Below are 16,392 nucleotides of genomic sequence, written 5' to 3' on the forward strand. Positions count from 1 at the left end.
TCCAAACAAACAAGTCGTATATAATATTTACCTGAACATAATTAACCTAAGTATATCGCAATCCTGTTTTCCTAGCTGTGAAAAAACTGCGTTGATCAAACCAATTTACAAAGGGAAAGGTGATGTAAACGAGCTAAATTCATATAGGCCCATTCCAAATTTATCCTACATGTCAAAGCTTATTGAAAAAGTCATAAGTGAGCAATTATGGGCGTATATTGACGAGCTAGAGGTATTCCCGGAAAATCAATCGGCCTACAGAGCTAATCATTCTACAGAAACTACTTTGTGCTCAATAATGAATGATATGATAGGTCTTCTTGATGGGGGAAAGTGTGGAATTTTAATTATGTTATATCTTAGTGCTGCTTTTGACACTGTTGTGCACGAGTACTTACTTGACGACTTAAAGTCTATTGGAGTGACTCAGGAAGCACTGAAATTTTTGCAAAGTTACTTAGTGAACAGGAAGACTATTGTAGAAGTTTCTGGAAACCGATCCAATGAGAGAATTCTTATGAAGGGTGTACCACAGGGTAGTGTCCTGGGCCCTATCTTGTTTAACATATATACTATCGAGCTATCACACATCTTGAAAAAACAAAAAGTGGGTTTTAAACTATATGCAGATGATACTCAGTTTTACCTCTCAATTTCAACAACACAAGATACAGGGAAGAAAATTGATGAGATAATGACTGAAATAAAAACATGGATGCAGAGGAAAAAGCTTAAATTAAATGATGATAAAACAGAATGTATGTTCTTTGGCACAAAGGTGGCTTTGAGGAATTACCAGTTAATTCAAAGTATAAAAATTGGTGATGCTGATGTTGGGATTGTGCCTGTTGTGAAAAATTTGGGTGTACTGATAGACTGTAATTTGTCAATGAAGGACCAAATTGTGAACACAGTGAAAGTGTGTAACTATCACCTGAGAAACATAGCATTTATTAGAAAATATTTAACAGAGGGCAGTACAAAAATTTTAGTGATGAGTCATGTAATATCAAGGCTTGATTATTGCAATTCTCTGTACTACAAATTGCCCAATACACTACTAAGGAAGCTTCAAAATGTGCAAAACCGGGCGGCTAGACTGATAAAAGGCATTAAATTTCGGGAGAGAATAACTCCTGCACTGATCGATCTACATTGGTTACCTGTTAAGGCTAGAATTGAATTTAAAATTTGCTTGTTGACTCACAAAGCACTTACAAGTGATAAGCCTAAATATCTTCGTGATTGCTTGGTCCCCTACCCTGAAGCTACCAGCGCCGCTGTAAGAGTTAGACATGCAGATGACCCACATAGACTATTCGAAATTAGTGTGAATCATGCAATAGGAGGAAGAACGTTCAGTTATGCTGCACCGAGACTCTTTAACGACCTTCCACTCGATGTCAAGAATAGCACAAATGTGGCAGCCTTCAAGAAAAACCTGAAGACTTATCTTTTTAGAAAGTGTTATAATAGTGACCTGAAAACTATTAAGCCTGAATACAAATGCTAGCGAAATAACTGATAACGATACAGAGCAAAATATTAACTGGAAAGGAATTATTTCTTCATACACCAAGGCCCGCCTGAACAGACCTTTAGTGTTTGATGGAGGGCGAGAAATAAACCTCTAAAAGTAGTAAAAGTAAGTAAGTAAAAATTATCGTATCCATCATTTGCTTATTTCATAATGACAATTCTATATTTTCTATCTTTTATAGACACATATACAAACAAAACTGTCTTATGAGATTAATATTTACGAAATTAATATTTATCAATCTAAAATTGAAGGTTTAAATAATATCAAATCTCTGTTTTGTACATTTTCGTTTAAATGCTCACAAATTCTTGATGTGCTTTCGTAGAATTAAATTCTCCGTATACCTGATTTATTTAGCCTTTTTTTGTGTGTGGTTGGTTTAATTTCCCATTGAAGTTACTAACTTGTTTTTGTTTTGTTGTTTTGAATGCATAGATATATTTGAAAACTTATTTATACCTTGCATTTTATTGCCGAAAAGCTGGTATTCCCCATTCAAAATTCTCCGACCTTTCCTCCTCTTAACTTCTAAGGCCATCTGACCACTTCAGCTTTATCTCTCTCTCTCTCTCTCTCTCTCTCTCTCTCTCTCTCTCTCTCTCTCTCTCTCTCTCTCTCTCGCTTCCAAAACTAGCATGCAAGGCTAGTGCTTTCTATTCAATTCGATAAAAAGTATATTTTATAACTACTTTTTTTAACTTTTCCAGAATTGTGGGTGGAGCGTGTTCGACCAGTACTGGCTAGGAATTGGAACTTTCAAATCCTGAAAGAAAACCTGTGGATGTTTAGGTAATTCGAATAACAAGATTAATGTAGACTTGATAACGACATAATGTTATCCATAGTAAGTTTACATAACTTCAGGGAACATTTATACAGAAATATGTCATTTTTGCTTCAGCAATTTTTTTTCTTTCATTTTTTTTTCTTTTTTTTCTTTTTTTTTTTGTATCTGTAAATCTAAACTAACCATATCTTGAATTCGAATTTAGTTTAGTATCATTTAGGCCTATTATTATTATTATTATTATTATTATTATTAACTAAGCTACAACCCTAATTGGAAAAGCAGGGTGCTATAAGGACAAGGACTCCAACATTGGAAAAAATAGCCTAGCGAGGAAATGAAATTGATAAACTAGATGAGTTATAGTTCTTTTGTGCAACCTGAGTTACTTTCATCTTTACTTTTTGGGAAGAATTTTACTCATCCACTCAACGCGACATACACGATTTCGAATCGGATTTGATAGTTAGTTGGCCACAATCGATCTTTATAAAATACTAATTAAATAAATTAATTTTTTTTTTTGGTCGCTTTAAATGGCAGTGAATTTTGTTTTGCAAATCGGGATTTAAACATTAGTGGTTATGACTTTTGTTTATTCAGTGATTAAAAGCCTTCAGCATTTGGAAAACCTAATGCATTGGTCCGTATGTAAACAAACATGTACGCACATAAATGCAGTCTCTCTCTCTCTCTCTCTCTCTCTCTCTCTCTCTCTCTCTCTCTCTCTCTCTCTCTCTCTCTTGCTGAGGTCATTAAAAATATTGGTCTGATACATTTGCACTTCCATTCACACTGGTCATCACAAATAATAATAATAATAATAATAATAATAATAATAATAATAATAATAATAATAATAATAATAATAATAATCAGGATAGTGATAAAACAATATCAATAATGATAAAAATAAAATAACAATAATATAATCAAAACAATGATAATACTAATCTCTTTATAATAAAGATCAATTGTCCGACTATATATATATATATATATATATATATATATATATATATATATATATATATATATATATATATATATATATATATGTGTGTGTGTGTGTGTGTGTGTGTGTGTATGTGTATGTGTGTGTGTGTGTGTACAGTATTTCTTTCATGTCACACTCAGGTGGAGAGGAAGCAGTCATAACCTAGTGAGGGGGGTTACCCCGAGAGGTACACTCGGAAATCACACTCTCCCACAAATTGCCGAACTAACGAGTTATAGTTAGGAAAAGGGGAGGGGGTGGGAAGGATTGAATGTGTGTATGTATGCTTATGTGTGCATATCTAATTATTTATATGTCATTTTTGATGGGTTGGGTACACAAGTAAGAATAATAATTATTTCAAGGATGTTCTTTTCTTCCTCAGATGGTATCATATCTGCTTCACTTACGACCACTCTAAGAAGCTCATAGGGACCTATATCAACGGCAAATTGAACAACTACCAAGAATACGACATAGGACGACCTATATTTGGAAACTACGCTTCCTTGGGTCAAGGAGACACGCCGGAGAGGAGCTTCAGTGGTGACCTCACGCAGGTAGGGTATTCTCCTGTTTTTTTTTTTTTTTTTTTTTTTTTTTTTTTTACCAAAGTTTTTGTTGACGCTGGTTGCGTGGCCTATTGGAAACGTCCCTGCATGGCAATCTGCCAAACGCAGGTTCAATTCCCGCTAAAGCTTGATTGTTTCTTGTAATGTTTGCAACCTCACCATCCTTGTGAGGTAAGGCGGGTTTGGGGGAGCTTATATGTCTAACTGCTGAGTCATCAGCACCCATTGCATGGCCCTCCTTGGTCCTAGCTTGGGTGGGGAGGGCAAGCTAGATCGTTTCTTGTAGTGTTTGCAACCTCACCATCCTTGTGAGGTAAGGAGGGTTTGGAGGAGCTTATAGGTCTAACTGCTGAGTCATCAGCACCCATTGCCTGGCCCTCCTTGGTCCTAGCTTGGGTGGGGAGGGCAAGCTAGATCGTTTCTTGTAGTGTTTGCAACCTCACCATCCTTGTGAGGTAAGGAGGGTTTGGAGGAGCTTATAGGTCTACCTGCTGAGTTATCAGCAGCCATTGATTGGCTCTTCTTCGTCTTAGCTTGGGTAGAAAGGGCACATGGGCACTGATCGTAAGTGTACAGTATATGGTCAGTCTCTAGGGCATTGTCCTGCTAGCTAGGGCAATGTCACTATCCCTTGATATTCACAAATGGTCTTTAAACCTTTTAATGTGTCCCCTTGTTGATTATATTAGAATCTTCTATTAATGTGTTTTTTTTTTCTATTTGTATGAGGGTAAGCACGGTTACCTTATTTTTGAATGACTTTGCTTTGGCTTTGGGGGTAGACCGTAGTCCTGACTGGCTGCCCTGCGTGACATCGCTTAGACCCTGACAGCGTATGTTCATGAGTTGTTTTGTTAGAATAAAAAGCTTAGTTAATTTCTTCTTCACCAATGAAAATATGTAAAATATAAATACTTCTCTTTTTTTTACGCACGTCTTCTTGTTCCTGATGAAGCAAAAAGCAGACAACAAGTCTGGAATCCTATCACACATGACAGCCTTATTCACTTTTAGCATCGTCTTCCCTTCTCAATATCTCCTGCATTTCTCGTTATTCATCTCCTTACTTAAGAAATTTTTCATCGTGATACTTGACTCTTAGTTCTCCTTTATTATACCCTCCATTCAAATATGCTTTGCAAAGCAATAAGCCTCCAAGTCAAAGAGAGTCTTATATCCTTGTGGAAGAAGGAAATCTGTCTGTCTGTCTAAGAAATGGTAACTTTGGGGAAGAAGGAAATGTGTCTGTATTTCTGTTCAAGTAATTTTAACTTTGTGGAAGAAGGAAATGTGTCTGTATTTCTGTTCAAGTAATTTTAACCTTGTGGAAGAAGGAAATGTGTCTGTATTTCTGTTCAAGTAATTTTAACCTTGTGGAAGAAGGAAATGTGTCTGTATTTCTGTTCAAGTAATTTTAACCTTGTGGAAGAAGGAAATGTGTCTGTATTTCTGTTCAAGTAATTTTAACCTTGTGGAAGAAGGAAATGTGTCTGTATTTCTGTTCAAGTAATTTTAACCTTGTGGGAGAAGGAAATGTGTCTGTATGTATGTTGAAGTAATTTTAACCTTGTGGGAGAAGGAAATGTGTATCTGTATGTATGTTGAAGTAATTTTAACCTTGTGGAAGAAGGAAATGTGTCTGTATTTCTGTTCAAGTAATTTTAACTTTGTGGAAGAAGGAAATGTGTCTGTATTTCTGTTCAAGTAATTTTAACCTTGTGGAAGAAGGAAATGTGTCTGTATTTCTGTTCAAGTAATTTTAACCTTTTGGAAGAAGGAAATGTGTCTGGCTGTCTGTCTCTCCACTGTGTGGAAGAAGGAAATGTGTATCTGTATGTATGTTGAAGTAATTTTAACCTTGTGGAGGAAGGAAATGTGTCTGTATTTCTGTTCAAGTAATTTTAACCTTGTGGAAGAAGGAAATGTGTCTGGCTGTCTGTCTCTCCATTGTGTGGAAGAAGGAAATGTGTCTTATTTCTGTTCAAGTAATTTTAACCTTGTGGAAGAGGGAAATGTGTCTGGCTGTCTGTCTCTCCACTGTGTGGAAGAAGGAAATGTGTATCTGTATGTATGTTGAAGTGATTTTAACCTTGTGGGAGAAGGAAATGTGTCTGTATTTCTGTTCAAGTAATTTTAACCTTGTGGAAGAAGGAAATGTGTCTGTATTTCTGTTCAAGTAATTTTAACCTTGTGGAAGAAGGAAATGTGTCTGTATTTCTGTTCAAGTAATTTTAACCTTGTGGGAGAAGGAAATGTGTCTGTATTTCTGTTCAAGTAATTTTAACCTTGTGGAAGAAGGAAATGTGTCTGGCTGTCTGTCTCTCCACTGTGTGGAAGAAGGAAATGTGTATCTGTATGTATGTTGAAGTAATTTTAACCTTGTGGAGGAAGGAAATGTGTCTGTATTTCTGTTCAAGTAATTTTAACCTTGTGGAAGAAGGAAATGTGTCTGGCTGTCTGTCTCTCCATTGTGTGGAAGAAGGAAATGTGTATCTGTATGTATGTTGAAGTAATTTTAACCTTGTGGGAGAAGGAAATGTGTCTGTATTTCTGTTCAAGTAATTTTAACCTTGTGGAAGAAGGAAATGTGTCTGGCTGTCTGTCTCTCCACTGTGTGGAAGAAGGAAATGTGTATCTGTATGTATGTTGAAGTAATTTTAACCTTGTGGAGGAAGGAAATGTGTCTGTATTTCTGTTCAAGTAATTTTAACCTTGTGGAAGAAGGAAATGTGTCTGGCTGTCTGTCTCTCCACTGTGTGGAAGAAGGAAATGTGTATCTGTATGTATGTTGAAGTAATTTTAACCTTGTAGGAGAAGGAAATGTGTCTGTATTTCTGTTCAAGTAATTTTAACCTTGTGGAAGAAGGAAATGTGTCTGTATTTCTGTTCAAGTAATTTTAACCTTGTGGAAGAAGGAAATGTGTCTGTATTTCTGTTCAAGTAATTTTAACCTTGTGGAAGAAGGAAATGTGTCTGTATTTCTGTTCAAGTAATTTTAACCTTGTGGAAGAAGGAAATGTGTCTGTTATTTCTGTTCAAGTAATTTTAACCTTGTGGAAGAAGGAAATGTGTCTGTATTTCTGTTCAAGTAATTTTAACCTTGTGGAAGAAGGAAATGTGTCTGGCTGTCTGTCTCTCCACTGTGTGAAAGAAGGAAATGTGTATCTGTATGTATGTTGAAGTAATTTTAACCTTGTGGAAGAAGGAAATGTGTCTGTATTTCTGTTCAAGTAATTTTAACCTTGTGGAAGAAGGAAATGTGTCTGGCTGTCTGTCTCCTCACTGTGTGGAAGAAGGAAATGTGTATCTGTATGTATGTTGAAGTAATTTTAACCTTGTGGGAGAAGGAAATGTGTCTGTATTTCTGTTCAAGTAATTTTAACCTTGTGGAAGAAGGAAATGTGTCTGGCTGTCTGTCTCTCCACTGTGTGGAAGAAGGAAATGTGTATCTGTATGTATGTTGAAGTAATTTTAACCTTGTGGGAGAAGGAAATGTGTCTGTATTTCTGTTCAAGTAATTTTAACCTTGTGGAAGAAGGAAATGTGTATCTGTATGTATGTTGAAGTAATTTTAACCTTGTGGAAGAAGGAAATGTGTCTGGGTGTCTGTCTCTCCATTATGTGAAAGAAGGAAATGTGTATCTGTATGTATGTTTAAGTAATTTTAACCTTGTGGAAGAAGGAAATGTGTCTGTATTTCTGTTCAAGTAATTTTAACCTTGTGGAAGAAGGAAATGTGTCTGTATTTCTGTTCAAGTAATTTTAACCTTATGGAAGAAGGAAATGTGTCTGGCTGTCTGTCTCTCCACTGTGTGGAAGAAGGAAATGTGTATCTGTATGTATGTTGAAGTAATTTTAACCTTGTGGAAGAAGGAAATGTGTCTGTATTTCTGTTCAAGTAATTTTAACCTTGTGGAAGAAGGAAATGTGTCTGGCTGTCTGTCTCTCCACTGTGTGGAAGAAGGAAATGTGTATCTGTATGTATGTTGAAGTAATTTTAACCTTGTGGGAGAAGGAAATGTGTCTGTATTTCTGTTCAAGTAATTTTAACCTTGTGGAAGAAGGAAATGTGTATCTGTATGTATGTTGAAGTAATTTTAACCTTGTGGAAGAAGGAAATGTGTCTGGGTGTCTGTCTCTCCATTATGTGAAAGAAGGAAATGTGTATCTGTATGTATGTTGAAGTAATTTTAACCTTGTGGAGGAAGGAAATGTGTCTGTATTTCTGTTCAAGTGATTTTAACCTTGTGGAAGAAGGAAATGTGTCTGTATTTCTGTTCAAGTAATTTTAACCTTGTGGAAGAAGGAAATGTGTCTGGCTGTCTGTCTCTCCACTGTGTGGAAGAAGGAAATGTGTATCTGTATGTATGTTGAAGTAATTTTAACCTTGTGGAGGAAGGAAATGTGTCTGTATTTCTGGTCAAGTAATTTTAACCTTGTGGAAGAAGGAAATGTGTCTAGCTGTCTGTCTCTCCATTGTGTGGAAGAAGGAAATGTGTATCTGTATGTATGTTGAAGTAATTTTAACCTTGTGGGAGAAGGAAATGTGTCTGTATTTCTGTTCAAGTAATTTTAACCTTGTGGAAGAAGGAAATGTGTCTGGCTGTCTGTCTCTCCACTGTGTGGAAGAAGGAAATGTGTATCTGTATGTATGTTGAAGTAATTTTAACCTTGTGGAGGAAGGAAATGTGTCTGTATTTCTGTTCAAGTAATTTTAACCTTGTGGAAGAAGGAAATGTGTCTGGCTGTCTGTCTCTCCACTGTGTGGAAGAAGGAAATGTGTATCTGTATGTATGTTGAAGTAATTTTAACCTTGTAGGAGAAGGAAATGTGTCTGTATTTCTGTTCAAGTAATTTTATCCTTGTGGAAGAAGGAAATGTGTCTGTATTTCTGTTCAAGTAATTTTAACCTTGTGGAAGAAGGAAATGTGTCTGTATTTCTGTTCAAGTAATTTTAACCTTGTGGAAGAAGGAAATGTGTCTGTATTTCTGTTCAAGTAATTTTAACCTTGTGGAAGAAGGAAATGTGTCTGGCTGTCTGTCTCTCCACTGTGTGGAAGAAGGTAATGTGTATCTGTAATCTGTATGTATGTTGAAGTAATTTTAACCTTGTGGAGGAAGGAAATGTGTCTGTATTTCTGTTCAAGTAATTTTAACCTTGTGGAAGAAGGAAATGTGTCTGGCTGTCTGTCTCTCCATTGTGTGGAAGAAGGAAATGTGTCTGTATTTCTGTTCAAGTAATTTTAACCTTGTGGAAGAGGGAAGTGTGTCTGGCTGTCTGTCTCTCCACTGTGTGGAAGAAGGAAATGTGTATCTGTATGTATGTTGAAGTAATTTTAACCTTGTGGGAGAAGGAAATGTGTCTGTATTTCTGTTCAAGTAATTTTAACCTTGTGGAAGAAGGAAATGTGTCTGTATTTCTGTTCAAGTAATTTTAACCTTGTGGAAGAAGGAAATGTGTCTGGCTGTCTGTCTCTCCATTGTGTGGAAGAAGGAAATGTGTATCTGTATGTATGTTGAAGTAATTTTAACCTTGTGGGAGAAGGAAATGTGTCTGTATTTCTGTTCAAGTAATGTTACCTTGTGGAAGAAGGAAATGTGTCTGGCTGTCTGTCTCTCCACTGTGTAGAAGAAGGAAATGTGTATCTGTATGTATGTTGAAGTAATTTTAACCTTGTGGAAGAACGAAATGTGTCTGTATTTCTGTTCAAGTAATTTTAACCTTGTGGAAGAAGGAAATGTGTCTGGCTGTCTGTCTCTCCACTGTGTGGAAGAAGGAAATGTGTATTTGTATGTATGTTGAAGTAATTTTAACCTTGTGGGAAAAGGAAATGTGTCTGTATTTCTGTTCAAGTAATTTTAACCTTGTGGAAGAAGGAAATGTGTCTGTATTTCTGTTCAAGTAATTTTAACCTTGTGGAAAAAGGAAATGTGTCTGGCTGTCTGTCTCTCCATTGTGTGGAAGAAGGAAATGTGTATCTGTATGTATGTTGAAGTAATTTTAACCTTGTGGGAGAAGGAAATGTGTCTTTATTTCTGTTCAAGTAATTTTAACCTTGTGGAAGAAGGAAATGTGTATCTGTATGTATGTTGAAGTAATTTTAACCTTGTGGAAGAAGGAAATGTGTCTGGCTGTCTGTCTCTCCATTATGTGAAAGAAGGAAATGTGTATCCGTATGTATGTTGAAGTAATTTTAACCTTGTGGAAGAAGGAAATGTGTCTGTATTTCTGTTCAAGTAATTTTAACCTTGTGGAAGAAGGAAATGTGTATCTGTATGTATGTTGAAGTAATTTTAACCTTGTGGAAGAAGGAAATGTGTCTGGCTGTCTGTCTCTCCATTATGTGAAAGAAGGAAATGTGTATCTGTATGTATGTTGAAGTAATTTTAACCTTGTGGAAGAAGGAAATGTGTCTGTATTTCTGTTCAAGTAATTTTAACCTTGTGGAAGAAGGAAATGTGTCTGTATTTATGTTCAAGTAATTTTAACCTTGTGGAAGAAGGAAATGTGTCTGTATTTCTGTTCAAGTAATTTTAACCTTGTGTAAGAAGGAAATGTGTCTGTATTTCTGTTCAAGTAATTTTAACCTTGTGGAAGAAGGAAATGTGTCTGGCTGTCTGTCTCTCCACTGTGTGGAAGAAGGAAATGTGTATCTGTATGTATGTTGAAGTAATTTTAACCTTGTGGAGGAAGGAAATGTGTCTGTATTTCTGTTCAAGTAATTTTAACTTTGTGGAAGAAGGAAATGTGTCTGTATTTCTGTTCAAGTAATTTTAACCTTGTGGAAGAAGGAAATGTGTCTGGCTGTCTGTCTCTCCACTGTGTGGAAGAAGGAAATGTGTATCTGTATGTATGTTGAAGTAATTTTAACCTTGTGGAAGAAGGAAATGTGTCTGGCTGTCTGTCTCTCCACTGTGTGGAAGAAGGAAATGTGTATCTGTATGTATGTTGAAGTAATTTTAACCTTGTGGAGGAAGGAAATGTGTCTGTATTTCTGTTCAAGTAATTTTAACCTTTTGGAAGAAGGAAATGTGTATCTGTATGTATGTTGAAGTAATTTTAACCTTGTGGAAGAAGGAAATGTGTCTGGCTGTCTGTCTCTCCATTGTGTGGAAGAAGGAAATGTGTCTTGCTGTCTGTCTCTCCATTGTGTGGAAGAAGGAAATGTGTCTTGCTGTCTGTCTCTCCATTGTGTGGAAGAGGGAAATGTGTCTTACTGTCTGTCTCTCCATTGTGTGGAAGAAGGAAATGTGTCTTGCTGTCTGTCTCTCCATTGTGTGGAAGAAGGAAATGTGTATCTGTATGTATGTTAAAGTAATTTTAACCTTGTGGAGGAAGGAAATGTGTCTGTATTTCTGTTCAAGTAATTTTAACCTTGGAGAAGAGGGAAATGTGTTTGTCTGTCCAAGAAATCGTAACCTTGAGGAACAAGAAAACTGCTGTCTGTCTGTCTCTTGTTACCTGTCAAAAAGTAATTGAATATCTCGTAATGCAATAATAGTTGCAACAATCATCACTTCATCATCTGACACTTCATGTCTTGTTCACCATCTCGAGTAATAATTAGCAAATAATCTCAGCTTCTGAAACCGAATAGGTAAAGCAGATTATGCATCAGGTATCCTTAATTCATGCAATACTCTGAAATTCTATGCCTGACATTATATTCACTGCTTTTATAATGATTAAATTAACATAATCTCACAGATTATCTGAAGTTCAAACTTGCAGCGAATGTTTTTATCATCAACAGGCTGACATGTCTCTTTATAGTTTATATATGACAGATCTATATTAACTTTGTTGCTCATATTAATATATATATTAATCATTCATTATTCCTCTTATAGTTTATTCATTTCCCTAATTCCTTTTCTCACTGGGCTATTTTTTCCCTGTTGAAGCCCTTCGGCTTATAAAAGGTAAAGGTTTCAGTTCCAGTTTCAACAGAATGATGCTCACCAGAACGTCAGCCGAGCAAGCCCAACCACAGCAGTGGCCTCCCCAGTTAACAGCTTAAACTCACGCTACTGGGCTGGGATTGATCTGCTGCCATGCGAATGCTAGGCGAACACGTTACCACTGTACTAGCATCCTGCTTTTCCAACTAGGGTTGTAGCTTAGCTAATAATAATAATAATAATAATAATAATAATAATAATAATAATAATAATCACGTCATCATTATACACGCGAATATTCAAGATCAGCTGATGACAGCAGCTTCCTATAATGTGTTAACCTCAAATCAACCGATATCTCTTTAATCATCACTATCAATTAGACAATGGTGATGACAGAAGCATCCTTACCCTTCCAATAAAAAACATAAAAAACACAATTTTTGCGATACAGTGTGGAAACTCCATTTTGAGAATTAAAAGGAAATAATACTGAACGTTGGTGATTTTTTCGGAGCCTGGTCCTTTGGAATTTAGTAGGATCAACTTGCATTTCCATCATCAACACATTCATGATATTTATGATGCTTAAGCCCCAAACTCATTTCTTTATGTAAATTTGCTATTGCTAGAAATTAACCTGCATTCCTTTCTGCTGAAATTTTTACTTTTCCTTTTTCACCAATGTGCTCGATCACTCCCACGCTCCAGGCAATGAAATATAACCTGAACATTGCTTGGGTGTTTTCACTATCATATTATATCATAATAATGAAAAAAACACTGATAATAATATTATCAATACCTTAAAATATTCAAACATTTCCAAACAATTCTTATAAGTAACATTTCCCGAATAGTGGAAAAAAGATTTTCAACTAAATATCTTATTCTCTTATTCTTTAAATATTCATGATAATAAAATAATTATACATCTGGAAATCTCATGACGCAGTTCCACGAGAACTTAACTCTAAAACAAATAACTAAGTAATTTTTTCCATCAAAATTTTCTTTTAATTTTTTGGCTCTGAAATACGCTGTGGTGTAATCGGTCCTTTGCAGTTTGCATGTCCTACATTATGATCTTATTGCTTTTCAAGATTTCAAGTTACCAGTGAAGCAACAATGAACAATAAAAGATAAAAATATCCACAATAACTGGGTGAGAAGTAAGTATTACAAGGAATAGATTGTATTAAGTCAATTTTGATAAAGGTTTAAAGACCGCTCATGAATGGCAGAGGCATGGGACCTTGGAAATGCTCTAGAGAATGATCAAATACAAACAGTGCCAACAGTGCCAAGCCTTATTTCTACCCAAGCTAGGATCTGGGAGGGCCAGGCAATGGCTGTTGATGACTCAGCAGGAAAACCTATAGGGTCCCCCAAACCCACATCTTTAGCTCACAAGAATGGTGAGGTTAAAGACACTACAAGAAACTATCGAGATTGAGCGGGACTTGAAACCCAGTCTGACAGATCGGCAGGCATGAACGTTTCCAACAGATCCCCACAACCCTTAAGGGACAAAGAATTATGATGTTCCATTGAAGGAGGCTTGTGTGTGACAGAGGCAAGGAACATGTCTTTGCGCTGACACACAACGTCCTATAGAATGAACACATGCACGTATGATCACCACCCACGTCCCCTCTCCACTCGACCCAGTAAGGACTAGTTCTTGGTAACTGGTGACTCACAAGATATTAATCCATTACAGGACCCTCATGATTCGAGCTTCTTTGAGCCTCTCGACAATCCCCAACGGCATCCACCCCACCGCATATTTCACGTTCTCTTTTCTACAATTTATTACAATTATATTACTACTGAAGTAAATAAACTAAATAATCCATAGTTTTCACTTTTAACACTAAAAATATAATAAGTTGCATAGGCCCTTGCTCTTGTCATGCCCCTAGACTTCACCCTAGTCAGCCTTAGGGATAATGCGGCCCTGCTTATGGGCCCAAGAAACTTCCACCTTCCTTACCTCACCAGGACAAAAGGGTTATGGACACTAAGTAACACTGTTATGCTACGAGTGCAATGAGAACAATTGTACTTTGTTGCACCTAATATGCAGAGATTCTTCCATACCAAGTGATTGAAGGTATCTGGTATCCTCTGTAGTTCTATTTAAGGAGAAAATCTACCTATTGAGGTGTGAAGGTAAATATTTCCATCTAAAGTAACCTACTAATTAATGTCAAACACTTTCCTCTCTTATGTTTATTCGAAAGTTACCTCCTCTTCTAGTGAATTCATTGAAGGTTAATACTTTCATGTTTCTAAAGTGTCTAACCATCTTTCCCCTTTACACGCAAGAATGCTGTTTTCTCTTTCCAAGTTCAGTAAAAACAATATTTTGATCATTTGTGTTCATAACAGGAAAACATATTTTAGCACATTTCAAGCAGTTTTTTTTCCACATTTATATATATTTTCCTATCGCTTTCATGATTTACAGGTAAATCCTTTAAATCATTCACTGATTTCAGGTAAACGTCTGGGACAGAGCACTAGCAGAGGATGAGATTCGCAGCATCGCTCATTGTAAGGACGATCCCCAAGGAAATTATATCTCCTGGGAAGTCGGCTGGACATATAAAAATGTCACCAGCTACGATATATCTCTAACAAAGCTTTGCGACAACGAAAAAGTCACGAATCATTTTTGGTTCCCAGAAATCACATTTGAGACAGCCCAATACCTGTGCCAATCACTTGGGACCCAGCTGACACAACCCACAACATTAGAAGCCATAGCCTATCTGAATACCTTGGCTGAGACAACTTACCCTGGTGATGGCAGGTGTACATGGGATTACTGGACATCCTTAACTGATTTCAAGGAAGAAGGGGTGTGGAGGTACTATGATGGCCAGATTCCAGATATACTTCTTTGGGAGAGACAGGAACCTAATGGTCTTCATTATGAAAACTGCGCTGTTATTTTCCCAGTTGGAATGGCTGACATTGACTGCAAGACGAACAGAAAGTGCGTTGAATGCACCCTCACTGGCCAGCAAAGATTCTCTCTACAAGGTACATGTGAGAACGAGCTGAGAAATATATTCCTTATAGCCTACCAAGATGCCATAGGCGAAGTGTATTTCATGGGATACGGAGCCTACTTCATTAGAAAGCAAGCAGGCCAATGGATTTGGGTGGATGACGTTAAAAATCAAACAATAGCCCGCATGGAAGAAATAAAACCATATTATCCGATGGGACGAAGATGGTGGGTGCTACAGAGGGCCGTTTGTGGGCAAGAACCTGGAGGTCGAAGGCGCTTGCTACTTTCACCATGCCAATACGATGAGTTTACTTGTGACGACGGTACCTGCATACCTCACCTTGAACGATGCGACCTCAAGTATGACTGCCGTGACAATAGTGATGAAGCTCAGTGTAACTTGGTGTTAAAACCAGAGGATTACCAGAAACATCTACCCCCCAGATCAACACGCAACTCGAGCGAAAGTCTCCCCATAGCCTTGTCAGTCAGCGTAGATACTCTCTCAGTCGATACACTGTCATCGACGATGGAAGTTTCGTATGAGCTGATGCTCACCTGGGAAGACAGCCGGCTCCAGTACCTGAACCTAAAAGTTGACAACACCTTGAACATTTTGCCAGATGAAACAGTGCACAACCTGTGGACGCCAGAAGTGAGCTTCGTCAACACCAACGACAATTACCACACCCATGTTGATGCAGATGCGACCATGACGATTGACAGACGAGCAGAAACCAAAGCCAGGGATGAGGCTGCACCAGAGGAAGGTCTGATTTTATTATTATTATTATTATTATTATTATTATTTGCACAGTGCACACATGTACGAAAAAACTAAAAGACATAGATTTGGAAAAAATATCTATCAAAGACCAAAATACCAGAAGAGAAGAATAAAAAGGGAATGGATTAGCAACATACAAATACAAGTATATGAAATAGATATATAAACAGACAAATATATGTGTACAATGCACATGTAATGAGAAAAAAAAAGTTGAATTCGAAAATCATTAAAAGGTAACATGTTGGAAAGCACCAAAACAATTTTTATGGCCATTAATCCCACTCAAAAAAAAAAAAAAAAAAAAAAAAAATAGCAGGAAACTATTAATCTTGTTTTTAGGGTAGTAAGATGGCCAGGGCACCAGCCGCCCATTGGGATACTACGGCTGAGAGTTATGGGGTCCTTTGACTGGCCAAACAGTACTTCATTGGATCCTTCTCTCTGGTTACGGTTCACTTTCCCCTTTGCATACACATACACCGAATAGTCTGGCCTATTCTTTACAGATTCTCGTCTGTACTCATACACCAAACAACATTGAGATTACCAAACAATTCTTCTTCACTCAAGGGGTTGACTACTGCACTGTAATTGTTCAGTGGCTATTTTCCTCTTGGTAAGAGTAGAAGAGACTCTTTAGCTATGGTGAGCAGCACTTCTAGAAGGACACTCCAAAATCAAACCATTGTTCTCTAGTCTTGGGTAGTGACATAGCCTCTGTACCATGGTCTTCCACTGTCTTCGGTTAGAGTTCTCTTGCTTGAGGGTACACTCGGGCA

The 16,392-nt window shown here is 37.0% G+C and overlaps 1 protein-coding gene across 1 annotated transcript in view; it reads left to right on the forward strand.

Moving 5' to 3' along the window:
* The first annotated feature begins 2,255 nt into the window (after positions 1–2,255).
* LOC137632990 (uncharacterized) overlaps positions 2,256–16,392 on the forward strand; it is a 19,681-nt gene continuing 5,544 nt past the window's right edge. Inside the window, exons 1-3 of the mRNA XM_068365145.1 lie at positions 2,256–2,332; positions 3,713–3,887; positions 14,306–15,593. Coding sequence (XP_068221246.1) covers positions 2,325–2,332; positions 3,713–3,887; positions 14,306–15,593 — 1,471 coding nt within the window. The 5' untranslated portion in view covers positions 2,256–2,324. The remainder of the gene's footprint in view (positions 2,333–3,712; positions 3,888–14,305; positions 15,594–16,392) is intronic.

Source organism: Palaemon carinicauda, chromosome 42, assembly GCF_036898095.1.
Source record: "Palaemon carinicauda isolate YSFRI2023 chromosome 42, ASM3689809v2, whole genome shotgun sequence".
In the NCBI taxonomy this organism is placed as follows: domain Eukaryota; kingdom Metazoa; phylum Arthropoda; class Malacostraca; order Decapoda; family Palaemonidae; genus Palaemon; species Palaemon carinicauda.